At 33.7% G+C, this 13,941-nt stretch overlaps 1 protein-coding gene across 2 annotated transcripts; it reads right to left on the bottom strand.

Moving 5' to 3' along the window:
- Positions 1 to 509: 509 nt before the first annotated feature.
- On the bottom strand, positions 510 to 13,424 carry LOC146939151 (Rab3 GTPase-activating protein catalytic protein). Of its 2 annotated transcripts, none has more exons than XM_085752946.1 (22): positions 13,251 to 13,424; positions 13,117 to 13,160; positions 12,618 to 12,681; positions 12,026 to 12,140; positions 11,871 to 11,947; positions 11,684 to 11,781; positions 11,430 to 11,601; positions 10,681 to 10,900; positions 9,940 to 10,051; positions 9,384 to 9,493; positions 9,161 to 9,253; positions 7,317 to 7,445; positions 7,031 to 7,164; positions 6,616 to 6,705; positions 6,416 to 6,489; positions 4,949 to 5,078; positions 4,778 to 4,849; positions 3,526 to 3,565; positions 2,711 to 2,997; positions 1,216 to 1,393; positions 937 to 1,148; positions 510 to 828 (listed from the first exon to the last, which is right to left on the bottom strand). In XM_085752946.1, the coding sequence occupies exons 1-22, from the start codon at positions 13,350 to 13,352 to the stop codon at positions 535 to 537; spliced, it is 2,847 nt and encodes a 948-aa protein (XP_085609072.1). In that variant the 5' UTR covers positions 13,353 to 13,424; the 3' UTR covers positions 510 to 534. The 2 variants fall into 2 exon arrangements, with proteins under 2 accessions (XP_085609072.1, XP_085609073.1); XM_085752947.1 differs by having other exon boundaries at positions 11,430 to 11,590.
- Between the last annotated feature and the right edge of the window lie 517 nt (positions 13,425 to 13,941).

Below are 13,941 nucleotides of genomic sequence, written 5' to 3'. Positions count from 1 at the left end.
TTCACATCCTAAATTTTAAATGACCTGATTAACAAGCATACTATTTTGGTAAAAAAAAACAAGCACACTGTTAATCAAGTTGTTTCCTACTTAGCCTCGCACGCATTAACAGGAACTACTTAAAATGGAACAATTGTTCTATTACACCATTTAAATATATGTATTAGTAGTGGATCTCTGATTCTCATTACCTATGACTTGATGCATTGTTGAGAATAAAATCAATCTGTTTATCAATCCTTTTAATTTGATTATGATTTCAATAATTAGACTGTAATTTTATCGTCGTCCACTTGTCAATTCATTCTCCTTTAGTAAATAGGTTGTTTTTGAGATTTAATGCAATATATATAGCTTCAATTGCATTTTCATTTCTCTTGCGTATAATTCATAAAACCTCGTACCGTTTTTGGTTTTTATTCACTTGTGGGAGAGGATTTTGCTAACGGTTTGATTAGAGGACTAGATGCAATATGTGACTGATTCCTTAAAATTATTAAAACCATGAGTTTGAGACCAATAAACAACATCAAATTAATCACACGAGACAACCGAAAGTGCAACACGTAGGTCATTAGATGTTCCACATATATACATTCTGTAAGTTTCAATTTCTTGAGAAACACTGCCGCTACGAGCTGCATAGTGATTACCACTCACTCTATCGTGGAGCGAAAAAATAATCTCCCTGAGGATTGGTTCGTGACCATTGAGAAGATTTCCCATGCTCAAAACCTTTCTCCAAGATTGGTTAGCTGTGGGAGGAACAAACATATTTGACAACACTTCTCTTTCATGGTTCCTTACTGCTTGTTTCTTGTCAAATTCCTATGCCAGAAAGATAGATGAAATCCATGTCACTAAAATGGTAAGGAAGACTTATCTGTGGAATATTATCAAATCAACAAGTTGCTTCGAGTTATAGAAGCATTTTACCTTTTCAACAACCTCTTCTTTCAAGCTTGCTCCCATTGTTGGAATATAAAAGTTGTAGTAATCATTAAAAATTTCTCTTGAGAGCCGTGGTGCTCGTATAAGCTTGCGATGAAGAGAAGCTGCGACAGTCAGTAATTTTTCAACACGTTCAAAAACAACACACAATCGTCTGAAGTCTTCAATAGTCTCACTGTCTGCAGACAATCGATTTACTGCAACAAAATGTAAACGAGTTAAAAAAAGTTCTCGCATGAGCGAAATTAACAAATAACTAGTTACCTTGTAGAGGCCTCAAAGCAGATGCCATGGTAGGATAAAGTTGTTGAATCTTAGTCTCCATCTGTTTCAGTTCTCCATAACTAGTCTGACTTAGCGTGTCAGCTGCCGCTCTGAAGGCAGTAGCCACCATTTGTTCAAGCAATTGATGTGGTCGTAAGGTTTCAAGATAATGAAGAACCTGGAAAATTGAGAATATAAATATTAGTCTCTCAAGCAACCAAATACGTACAAGTAGTCCTTTTCCTTTCATTATGGCAGGCAAGCCAACATGGACACTTTTCCCATAAAACCACACATCTGCTTTGCCTTTCTTAATATTTCTAACCACTTATCTGTGCACTATGGCTTTATTAACCGAGCAGGACAGCATTCCAAGACAAATCGTCTTATATAAACACATGGATAGACCTTATTAACTCTTGCGATACCGATGCTACTTCTTATATCTTTGACCCTAGTCACTATTGCAACTAGGAGGTCCGCCCAACAATCACCACGGGGGGGTTATTTATGCCCTGACTGTGTTACGAGTTGTATCTCGAACAGTGGTGGAGCCAGAAATATTTTAATGAGGAGGCATTTGCTAAGTGTATATGTATTTTTTTCAAAATAATGGTTGTGTGACCCTGGTACAACACAAGCATTTTGCAATTTCTTATGGCATTTTAGCTTAAAAAATATATAAAATACAGTTGAAAAGGTAAAAAAAGGAGCATGGCAGGGATCAAACCCAGCCTCAAAGGCGTGCAGCTTAACCACTAGAGTACATCACTCACATGTTAATATGTGTGCAAAGACTGATATATAAACAAATATTTTACTAAAATATGCCTATATACCTATTAAAAATGAATTTTTTGGGATTTTGAGGAGGCCATGGCCTCCCTATGTCCCTACCTGGTTCCGCCCCTGATCTCGATCCAATACTTGATTGAAACCAATCAATACGAATCTCTAGTGTGAATCTATTGGGACACGAATCTCAACTTGAATCCCAATTTGATTATGATGAATGCTGATTCACAATGATGACCCATGACTCATTCTATTGAAATGATGAACCATGACTCATTCTATTGAAACAATACATAGGCTTAGTGTAGCCAACCACTATTTTTTTTTTACAACTTTGTATAATCAACCACTTTTCTTGTCTTTTGACATGTTATATGTTATATAAAATGAGAAACTTAAATTATTTTAAGGTCTATAGATGATATATCAACTTATGATTTTGTTGTGTCAATTGCATTCTTACTTAAAAATGACATTTTTATTGACAATGTATCTTACAATTCATAATAAGACTTATTCACGGTAAGGAAAAAAGGTCTTCCGATTCACAATTTGAATCTTGATTTAATAACCATGAATTTAACTGCTATAATTGGATATTCACCACTTCCCACATTGTTCGTAATTTATATGGTATAACAATATAGCAATCTGTTTCACAATAAAAAATAAAAAATAAAAATTCTTTTAGAATACTCACTTTTTCTCCTTCTCTATTTGGATCAAGAAGAGGCTTCTGTTCCGAAGCAGGAAGAGCAGGTGAGCTATTCCAAATCTTTCTCCACAAATTTCCGTGCTCCGACATTCTCTTAGAAAGCTTCCCACGTGGAGGCCAACTATCTTTCGACTTATTTTTTTCAAGAGAATCAGATGATGCTGATCCACTGCTCTCGGGATCATCATCTGCTTCCCAATCTCCAGGTGAATGCCACCGAATAAAGTCTTCAAAAGTAGCATCTGGATTCGCCGCTTTAAATGCTGACATATCTAATAGCACCAAAGCCATTTTTTGTCTGTCACATATATTATAGTATTGAACAATGTTGGCTTGCACTATAAACTATGAAGCATTAAGGGAAAAGTTTACCAAGAAAGAAAAAACGAAGAGTTTATTATGTATTCTATGTGGATTGGAATCCACTGGCACTAGCACAAAATAAATTTTTCGTCAAACCACTAAACGAGTTTCGTCTCCCAAAACATTCCCTTAAAATAAGTTTCATTATCAAGACCATGCCCTTAAAATTTCATATATTATAAAAACTATTTGTACTTTATCAGTTTATTATCCTACAAAAATTTACATACATAACTATTATAAAATGTCTAATTTTTCTGATATTTAATGAGTATGGTAGCATTTCAATTAGTTACTGGCGTAGGTATAATAACACCAATAAAAGAGTATATACATTAAGATTATTTTTTAATATCTAAAACAGCAGCTTCCAGAAATCAAAATCGACATGTTTAATACTTATATGTTGTGATAACTAAACAATATTAAGTTTTTACCTGAAGTTAGGATATCCTTTTCCAGCTGAGCAGAAAAATTCTGTACAAAAAAGGTGCAATCCTAATTTAAAATATGATATATGAAATAGAACGTATATAATTCAACCGCAAGTTAGAGTTCAAACTTCACAAGCGATGCATGCAAATGATCAACCAAATTCAAATGGGAAAGAAGCTTCAAAATGTTCAAGGATAAAGAAGGCTATTTTTTTTTTTTTGGTTACATAAAAAAAAAAGGCTATTTAGTCACAAAATCAACACACTTTCTGTATACATAATTGAATTTCATTTTCTTTATTTCTTAGTGTCCTTGCATTTTCATTAACCTCAAGACCAGACTTACTTATAGTGCTGTATTTTGCTAAATATTGAAGTGAAATAAAGGGAATCCAACATAAACATAACACTATATAGGTACATAAGAAATTCTTCGGCTTAGTTTCTTTATTTCACTTTTTCAGTCCTAAGAGGTTTAAACTATCCAAAGAATTTAACCGCATTTATTAAGTATATTCAACAATATTTAATCTATGATAACCTATGATACTTTCTATAAACATTTACAGAGCTACAACATCAACGACAACAAGTAATAGTTCCACTTCCACGTATCACTGAGAATTGTAGTTGGTTACAAAGAGGGAAAAATGAAAACTTCATACATGCAGGTAAATGAGAGGGAGGGGGGGATCATCCTTTTTCAAGAGAAGTAAAACCACCTTTTATGAAACAACATTATGAATTTGTAATTATTACAAAATGTTAACTCAATGGTCCTGTCGCGGGGGTGGGGTCATCCTTTTTCAAGCTAGGTAAAAAACCACCTTTTATGAAACAACATTGTGAATTTGTAGTTATATCTTTATTACAAAATGTTAACTCAATGGTCATGTCAGGGAACAACTCAAGTATGTAAACTATAATACTATATACCAAGAAATTGAGTGGCCTGCATCACAGGCACAGATAATTCATACTACTTTACACCAATGCATGTGTCAATAGATTGGCTCAAGTTGGTTGGTAACTAAGTTTAAGAAGCTATACAGCTGAACCTATACCACTGCAGCACCAATTTAATCTTTAAATTTAATATCAATTAACTGCTTGGTGTAACTTCGTTCAGACCCCTATGTGAAATCTGAGAGGTCTATGGGGTCTCTAAGGCTCTAAGATTTTATAGTCAATGATTAATATATATGCAATGCATAATTGAGCTTTCTGTCAAAAATAAATAAAAGTTTGAGCTTACAAATGAATCACCAATGGCTTCAACAGCTTGCATTCTCTCTTCATGCATGTCTTCTGTCATAAGAGGTGGTTCCTGTAGCATAGAAAACAAGATAAAAAGCATTATATTCTGCAACATTGGCGAAGAATACTACACTGACAAGGCCAAATGGTGTCTGGGTGTAGGAGAAACCTGTGTGTACGGGGCATGCATACTTTGATATGACTTGAGAAGCATCATAGAATCAACAATACCAGCTGAACCTCTCCTAGTTAAGTCTGAAGATTTTTTGTCTTTATACAGGTCTGTAACTTCAGGCTTTCTGTTAACAGTGGTTTTCTTCATTAGAATTGTGTAAATTATGAGCAGTTATGTCTACTATAAAGGGGAAAAAAACCAAAATATTTCCAAGAACATGGCACGAGTTTGTAACTTGAATGAGGTACAAAATCCATGATTATTCTTAACAGCAGAACAAAGCAAGAGCTACATAACATGGAGAGTGCACCGGGCACAGTGATTTTCGAAAATTTGGCAAAGGAAATAAAAGGCATACTGGCATATCAGTTAATGCATCATGAAAACCTGAAATATATCATTTTAATTATATTAGGTGCCAAAGATCAAAAGCTTACTGTTTAAGGTAATGTACCTAAATTCTGCTCTCTCTAAATTTGATAAAAATGAACAAAAGAATGGGGCCAAAGAAGCAACAATATATTCAGAATCAGAAGCCATGTTTTTGAAACTGGACGTATCATTAACTCAGTGAGGACACTAGTTCATGGTTCGTTGACTCAACTTGTGATAACTACATTTATAATTTTAACTATTTTACAATAAATTTGGTTAAATTCGAGGTTAGTAGTGGGGTAGCCCTCACGCCAAGAGCTTGCTTTTGGGGTTGGGTTAGGCCCAGTCCATATTTTAATATGGTGATAGGCCCATTAAAGGGAATAAGATGGAGAATGACAAATTGAAGGAGGGGGAAAGAAAAGGGAACATGAATATTGTGAAGGAAATTTGGGGCTAGGTTGAGTGAAGAAGCAGGGTGTTCCTCAGAAAAGGGTTTCAGCTATTTTCTTATTTCTATTATCACACCGTAAGGAGCACTGCTCCATTACATTTTTGTTTCTTGGTCTTTTGCTGTTTTTGTTTTCCATATTATAGAGAATTGAAAGTTCATTCTCTGTTGTGAGAAATTTATTGTTCAAGATTAATGTATTTTGTTCATCCTTTCTGGTTCCTATTAGATGATATGGTATCAAAGCACATCCTATATATGTTGTTGGGCCACCTGATTTTTTGGGTCACTTACTGATGTCGAGTCTGGAAAACTCTACACTAGATGTCCAGTCCTAGACGTGAAGAGGGAGGCTGAGATCTCATGTCGACTAGTAATATGACCAAATTAGTGGTTATAAGTGATGGGCAGCCCTCAGTCCAAGAGATAGCTCTTGGGGTTGAGTTAGACACTCAACCCATATTTTATGAGAAACTATAGAAATTTGATTCAACAACGAAGATTGGAAGTGATTGGTAACATGATAATGGAAGAAATAGCAATAAGAGAGGAAGCTGTTATCTAATAAGCAATAAGCAGCTAGATTCAAGTTATAAATTATAACAACCGAGCAGGTTCTCACTTGCTAAGTTCACCTGTCAACTTTCCCGGAAAAAATCTCACTGGGTGTCTGTATACTCAACAAGTCATCACCAACCACACTTTCTTCCTGCAATTTAAACAAGACCAGTTTACAATAATAACACAAAACATAATATAGAAATAGCAACAGCAACAGCAACAATACACCAATCAACCTAATCACTAAAATCAAAAGGAAAAAATGGTATGTGACCTCAGTCATGGAATCTATATGATCAACACTTCCGATACAGTCCTGATAATCTTCATTCATCTGACACTTCCTCTCAATGCATATTGAAAGCTGAAAAGAAAAGCATAAAATTGCATCACCACTTAGCCTTATCTTTATGTATTCTAGGCCAAGACATCAAAGGTAGGGAAAATTACATAACAAATATATATTTATAACTGTATTCAATATACTGATGAAAAAGAATGCAAGTCATTCCAAAATGAAAGAAAAGTGAGACAAGAATTGTTTTCTTGTAGCTAAAAAGTGGGTTAAAATTGTTCTAGAAAACACAAAAATCAATTTTAACATGAAATTTCATATAAAATATATAAAGCGTACAAGCAAACAGTGAGTAAATTTTAGCAAATATCCGTGCATGAAAAAAATAAATTACCATCTGAAGTTTCTGATTAATCAAACAAGTAGAAAGGTCGATTGATCCGTTAGGTGCCATCCTAGGTAATGGTTGTGACTCTTCCCAACACCACCTAACCTCTCGAACAAACTCTATCCATAGCACAGAAATGGCTGACAAAGAGAACGAAATTAAATAATACAAATGATAAATATACAATACAAATGTCATGTCTAAGAAAATCAATTCCACGTAGGTGATCAGTTCTTTCCTACTCTAGGTTTAGGCTACAGAACAAACAAACCCAAAGTCTTTTGGTACATACCACGTATATTGCAGTTGCCAAACCAAAGAGAATGTAAACAAAATTGTGCAAAGAGTGACTCAAGAGGTGCGCCCTTTACAGATCGCGAAGTCTTATTTCCCTCATCGGCAAAATCTGAGAATTGCACGCCTGCAGAGATTACATCACTTATTACAGTAAAATAATGTAAAAATCAAAACTGAATTCTAACCAGCAAAATATACCAGCATGTCTTGCAAAGAACGCCAAGGAAACATGAAATTCAAAATTATTCACTAAGCAGGTGTAAACCAGACCTTATGTTTTAATGTGATAAAGGAAAGGGCTTTTAAATTGTTAGAAATATTTCCCAGTTTATTTTTGTTTACATGGGAGACAGGCGAGTTTTCCTTTCAAGAACAAGAAAATAGTGCTCATAGTTGTTTTTTCTGGAATTAAGTGGTACCTAATGTTCTTGGAAACCAATGCAAACACATGTATACATGTTTGGTATTCTATTTAAGTTAGAGGTACACTCCCAATATAAATTTTAGAAAATGTCACACAAGAAGAATAACAATGAATATCTAAACAAGTATGTGTGTATTCAGAAATTTTCAAATTTAAAAATATTAAAAAAATAGAAAACAGAATAATATAAATATTCTATTAATATGATAAAGATAAACTCAATAAAATATTATACTAATGGTTTCAAAATATAATCGTAAAAAAGATAATATAATATGATTAAATATAATAATATTTATAATCATATAACTGAATAATCAAATAAAAGTTCAAAGAATACAAACTAATTATTTTTGAAGTAATAATATATGTATAAGTGCTATTTCTCATTTGATGCCGCTTTTTTCTTTCCAGTATGCCGATGGTGGACTTCAAAGTTCCACTTCCCAACATTGTTTTTCCATTGAGAACGTCTAATCAACCACACACACTCCTAACCATCAAAAATAAAACCACACCCCCACCTAAATTTCACTAATATCTGTAAACTGACCCTCCCCTTATCCCCTCTTTTATTTGTATTGGAAAGAACAGAGGCTCTGTTTTTCTGAGATTAACAGCAGCACTAAAACGAAAATACCTAAACTTGGGCCGTCCGAACGTGATTGACTGTTTATGCTCAAAAGTTGACGTGTGGTTGAAATAAATGTTTAGAGTCTCACATTAAATGTGATATGGTCTGAAAGAAGTATTTATAAGTAGTAGGCATCGTTCACCTTAAAAGCCGGATTTGTAGAGTTGAGTCAGACCCAATCCAAGTTCTAATATGGTGTTAATGACTATCGTAGATCTGTTTTGCTACCCATTACTAAACCACTTGGGTTACGTTCCAAATGTCCGGTTCTAGGAGTGAGTGACGTAGGTGTATTGAGACTTGAGATCCCCATATTAGGTGTGAGGTGGCTTGAAAAAATGTTTATGAATGTGGAAATCTTTCACCAAAGAGGGCGTTTGTTTCAGAGATTACAAATATATTGCTGGGAATCTAAGATTGGAATAAAAAATACCTATGTTCTTAGGAAATACATAATTGTTCCCAGGAAAGAATTATTACGGGGAACTTTTTATTACTGCATAGGCAGGAATATGATTCCCCCCTTATTTTTTTGGACAGTGGAAATGTTTCCAAGCTCTTCAAGCAATGATATTTTTCCACTGTCCAAAAAAATATGTTTTACTTTTTGGTGCCTCAAACCAAAATAAATTATATTTCACTTCACTCTTTGGTTCCCTAAGACACCAGTACCTTGTCCCAGTGGCAGATTTATTGAACATATATAGGATGTAACTGTAAGAACAGACTCTAGTGGTTAATAAAACTATCAACATTCAACAGTGTGAGTAACAGCCATTACCTTCAATAAACAGTTCTTTCAGCACACGATCTCTAACAGTCGGTGAAGGTATAACCATTGAGGATTTCAAATTATCGGAACCAGGATTTTCAGCTGCCACAAGCCAAAACAAGGGAAAATGCTGAATACTATACCAAAATTGAATAGTTATACTAACTAAGAAACATAAAGGCTGCATGAACAAATGAAATTTACTATATAATGCACCAAAACAAATTTGAACCTGAAACAAAATCTTCTATAAAGTGTGCCTCAAATGACATTTGCAATGCATCAACAAGAAGATGCAACTGGGAGGCAAATCCAACCCGACTCTCTTTAGAACCTTCAAGTCTGTATACATAACAATAATATAAAGAATTCAAATTGGTTACCAGTTTTCGTAGTAATTGCGTCTGAAATAAACTAAACATATTTATTTTTGCTACCATTAAACTATTGATGCTTTTTTAAAACGTGATATTATACAAGGACCCTCAGTAAATGCTTTTGAAGTGGAAATGAAAGGATGGCGATTAAGTAGATGTATAACCCACCTAACCATTACAATTCACAAGTGTTATATAATATTCAGTTTGACACTGATGAAAATGAAATTTCTGGGTAACATGTAGTTATAAATTGACAAGTGATGTGAACCACATACTGACTCTGATTATTATTTAATCATATACTTCAAGCAGCAGATAATCATTACAAACATAAGAAATAGCAATGAGTCATCATGTTTGGTTTTGATTCTACAGGGGTTTAAGCTTAATGTAATGTTTAGAGTAAACCTTAGAGAGATCAACCACTTCTCAGCTTCATGAGGTGAAGCATTTTCCAGTTCAGCCATTTCCATAGAACTTTCAACCATCTTCTCTGACCATATTGTGATCAGTTCAAAACCTGCATGCAACTTATCCATAAATTAAATGGAACTGGGATTGAAATTAGAAAATCTCATGAAAACAGCAAAGCATGGAGAGCTTTTATTAATTAAAAACAAAAATCTGACATCACCAAAAATGTCCCAAGTCATTAAACAAGGCTCTAAAAGAGACAAACAAAAGTATAGGAATTGAGATCTGTCTGAAAGGCTAGACATACAGAATGGGCAAAGTAGATACAGTATCCTCTATTTTCTAAATATTGATTATACTTCAGAAAATCATTAGCTCCTCGTGGACGAAATCCAAAGGAATCGTTAGACTTCCCCATGGACAAAAAGAACAATAGGTGGGTATGCAAACATTGAAATGTGCAACAAATTTAGCTATTTATTTGAATTATCAACATAATTTTTTAGAAGAACGTAGAAAGCAAGGATGAAAAATAAAATAGGTTTTTTTCTGAAACAAAACTGGGTTTGTCATACAAAGCATTGAGGGGGGTCGAATGTGGGAAAAAGTATCCCTTTCTCAATAACTTCAGAACACTCACAAAATACACATTCTATAGGAAAGAGCTAAAAGCACTTAATGTACTAACCGCTTACAGCTATTTCTAACAGCAAGTTCCTTTATCATAACAATTACCTTTAACAGGATCTTCTGCAGAATACCACTCACTCCAAGAACAATCATCATCCCATTGTGTCCCACTTGATGTCTCACCAGTAAGATTTTCTTCAGATTTGTTTATTTTAGAATCAAAGTCTTTCATATAGTCCTCATCAAAGGGGAGTGTTCTGAATGTTAGCTTCATTGCAATTCGGACTTTGAAATTATGAACAGATAGATCCAATGTGGAGTATGCCTTCAGTATCAAATGGAAATTAATTACAGGCAGAAGTTTACAGGACATTGCAGACAAGAAGTCAAAACTTTACATAGAAGAACAGCCTGGCTCTAGCATAAATTATTAGGTTGAGGTAGGTCATTATGTATGCAATTACAAAGAATTCAAGAAACACATTTGGGTAAAGTAAACCAGAATATAGAAAAGGAAAAGTAGAATACATCATACACAACTTTCTTAAAGAATACAGAGATCTCGGAACAAAATTCCAAAAAAATAGAAAACTGTTGCATGCTCACATTCTCCCCAGTAATATATAATAATTCATTCATATATCCACGTATTTATTTCATCTCAAGATGTCCCTTCCCTAGGGGAGGAAGTGGTAAGACTAATTGATAGACCAATTGTATCATAGCACTGTTGTAAAAGAAAGAAAAGTATGGAAGCATAAAGCAACAAGGGAATATCACATAAAAAATGTATGTAGTCCAACGTCAGAAAATTAAATGAAGATTAAATTAAACAACAAGAGACAGGAACTCACAAATTTGGATACAAATAATTCGTACAGCCCCTCCAAATGCATAAGTTTTATTGGAACCTGACTACCAATGCGATCTGCTTCAAACCTTCTAGTGAATACAGTGCCCATGCTCTGAATTCCAATATAAGCTTTCCGAGAAGGATCGTGAACTGGAACAAATGCTGGCCACAAACTTCGAAGCCAAAGTTATGAGAAAATAGTAATACAGAAAACGTTTCATTCAGTTCTAGCCACAAACAACGAGCAATAGTTACCTTGAACAATTCGACAAAGCAATCGCAACAGCACTCAACAGTTTGCTAGCCTCTGGTGCATCAAGAACTACACCACTTGCACTCTGAGGAGCGATCACCTAATGACATACATGACATTAGTGTTTTCTTATCCTTAGTGAAATCAATGAAATTTCAGTGAAAGTGAAAACACAACATTAAACCATACCAAAAATTCCTTTACACCGAAACATAACTGCAGATCGTGCAAATCCAAATTCCAATTTGCAGGCTTGCCTGCGTCATCTGGATGCCAAGATAGATTTAAAAAATATATATATCCTGAACCCAAACCTCAACCTACTAACCATAATAAAAAATTACCAGAAGGGTTGGTCTCAAAATAATACTCCATGCTGTAAGTTTTCAAGGCATACTTCGTCTCAGATGTCACCTTGTACAAATTGCCAGAATACTCCAAGAGAACTGCCCCTTTTACCTAGAACAAAGTTACAGGATGTCCGTTCAAGTCCAAAAAGAAATGGCATAAAATTATCATTTTTCAAGTTTCAACCAATGTTGTCAATTGCAAATTGCGGAAAAAATTTGATTGTTTAAATTCGGCTACGCAGTAGTGCTATAGCGCCATTATAGCGCCTATTTGATAACATTTTGTACTAAAAAGAGTACTATGCAACAATTTCGGTTTCTTCAAATTCGGCTATGCTATAGCAGTATAGCGCCGCTATAGCTGTGCTATTTAACAACACCGGTTTCAATAGGGACAAAAGTAACTTCAAATACAACATGCACACCCCACTATTTCCATCAACACAACGCCATACTTAAAAACAGTGAAGCAAAAACACAATTGAAGAAACCGCATCACAATTTACAAATATGTTTAGACGATTACAGTAAGATACGTCGGCACCGGCATTTCAATATACGAAATTTCATGACTTTCAATGCTTACCATTAGATTTTTTGGACCATCAGACATCCAAAGCCGGCAAACAGCCTCTATTTCAGAAATAAACCTACAAAAAAACAATTAACAACAAAAATAAAAATCAGATTAAATAAAATTCAAAATATAAGCTAATTCCATCTAAACTAAAGTAATTTAATCGAAACAAATTCAGAATACAAAAATATGAATCGGAAAAATTACTTTAGATCAAATTAATTTCATCAAAAATAAATTCAAACTATGAGCCAAATCCATCCAAACTGAACTTATTTAATCAAAAAAAAAAAATCCGAATAAACTAACTAAAGAACACAAAACTGCAAATTGAGAAAATCACAGACATCCAGAACCTACAAAAAGCCTCTATTTCAGAAACAAACCTATAAAAATATGAACTAACTACATCTAATTCAAATATGAACTAATTCAATCAAAACTAGACTAAATTCAAAACAAACTAAAGAAGAAAACAATGTAAATCACAGAAACATCAAACACGCACCGTTCCCAGGAAGAAGCAAGGGTGAAATCATCAAAATGCTCGAGCTGCATAATCAACAATGAAACAATCAGTTATAAAGTGAAATCAAAATCAAAATCAGAATCATAATTCGATTGGATAATTGAAAAACCTACGTCTTCATCTTCTTCCATGTCTTCAACTTCGGTGTGTTCATCGTCATCAGTAGAATCAGGTAGGATCTTCGTCTTGCCGGTGTTGGTGGAGGATGACGCCATCGAATCTCAGATATGATCGCAACGTTCACTCAATGCGCATCATCATCGTGTATGTACTCTGTGTTGTGTTGTGAAAATGATGATGAAACTTTTTTGGACACTTTAACTATTTTTTCGTTTTTCTTTAGAGTTGAGATCCGAATGTGAATCAATCAATCAAATAATTTTTTATTTTTTTAAAAAAAATATATGTTTTTTTCCTTTATATCCATTTTTCTTATTTCAAAATGTTTATAAAAAAAATTATTAAGTTCCTTAAAAAAAACCCTAAAAAAAAGTTCTTTCAACAACAATTTTTTTTTGTCAACAAATTTTATTAAGTTTTATTCCATATCTTTTATAAAATCGGATGTTTTTTCTTTTAGTAGATAGACAAAATAGCAATAGTCATTGAAACTCATATACACAAGTGGAATAATCGAAATTCAAACTTCAATCATATAACATCTGACTTAACAATGTTGATATTTTTATCAATTCAGTTATGATTAAAATTTGATGTTTTAAATTTGTACATATTGTTTAAAATCATATACATTCAACAAAATCAATGTGTTTCTTTCACCTTTAAAAAATATAGATTTTATGT

This window comes from Medicago sativa, chromosome 3, assembly GCF_051527215.1.
Source record: "Medicago sativa cultivar Bolivia chromosome 3, Bolivia_mono, whole genome shotgun sequence".
Classification (NCBI taxonomy): domain Eukaryota; kingdom Viridiplantae; phylum Streptophyta; class Magnoliopsida; order Fabales; family Fabaceae; genus Medicago; species Medicago sativa.
The sequence above is the reverse complement of the archived record's forward strand: the minus strand, read 5'-3'. Positions and strand labels throughout refer to the sequence as shown.

Bases quoted from the DNA above. Each gene is read 5' to 3' on its own strand.
- LOC146939151 (XM_085752946.1), bottom strand. From the start codon at position 13,352: ATGGCGTCATCCTCCACCAACACCGGCAAGACGAAGATCCTACCTGAT. The intron at 12,141-12,617 runs GTAAGCATTGAA...ACTTTGTTCTAG, and splicing joins ATGGTCCAAAAAATCTAATG to GTAAAAGGGGCAGTTCTCTT. The intron at 3,566-4,777 runs GTAAGCTCAAAC...TTTTTTGTACAG, and splicing joins AAGCCATTGGTGATTCATTT to AATTTTTCTGCTCAGCTGGA.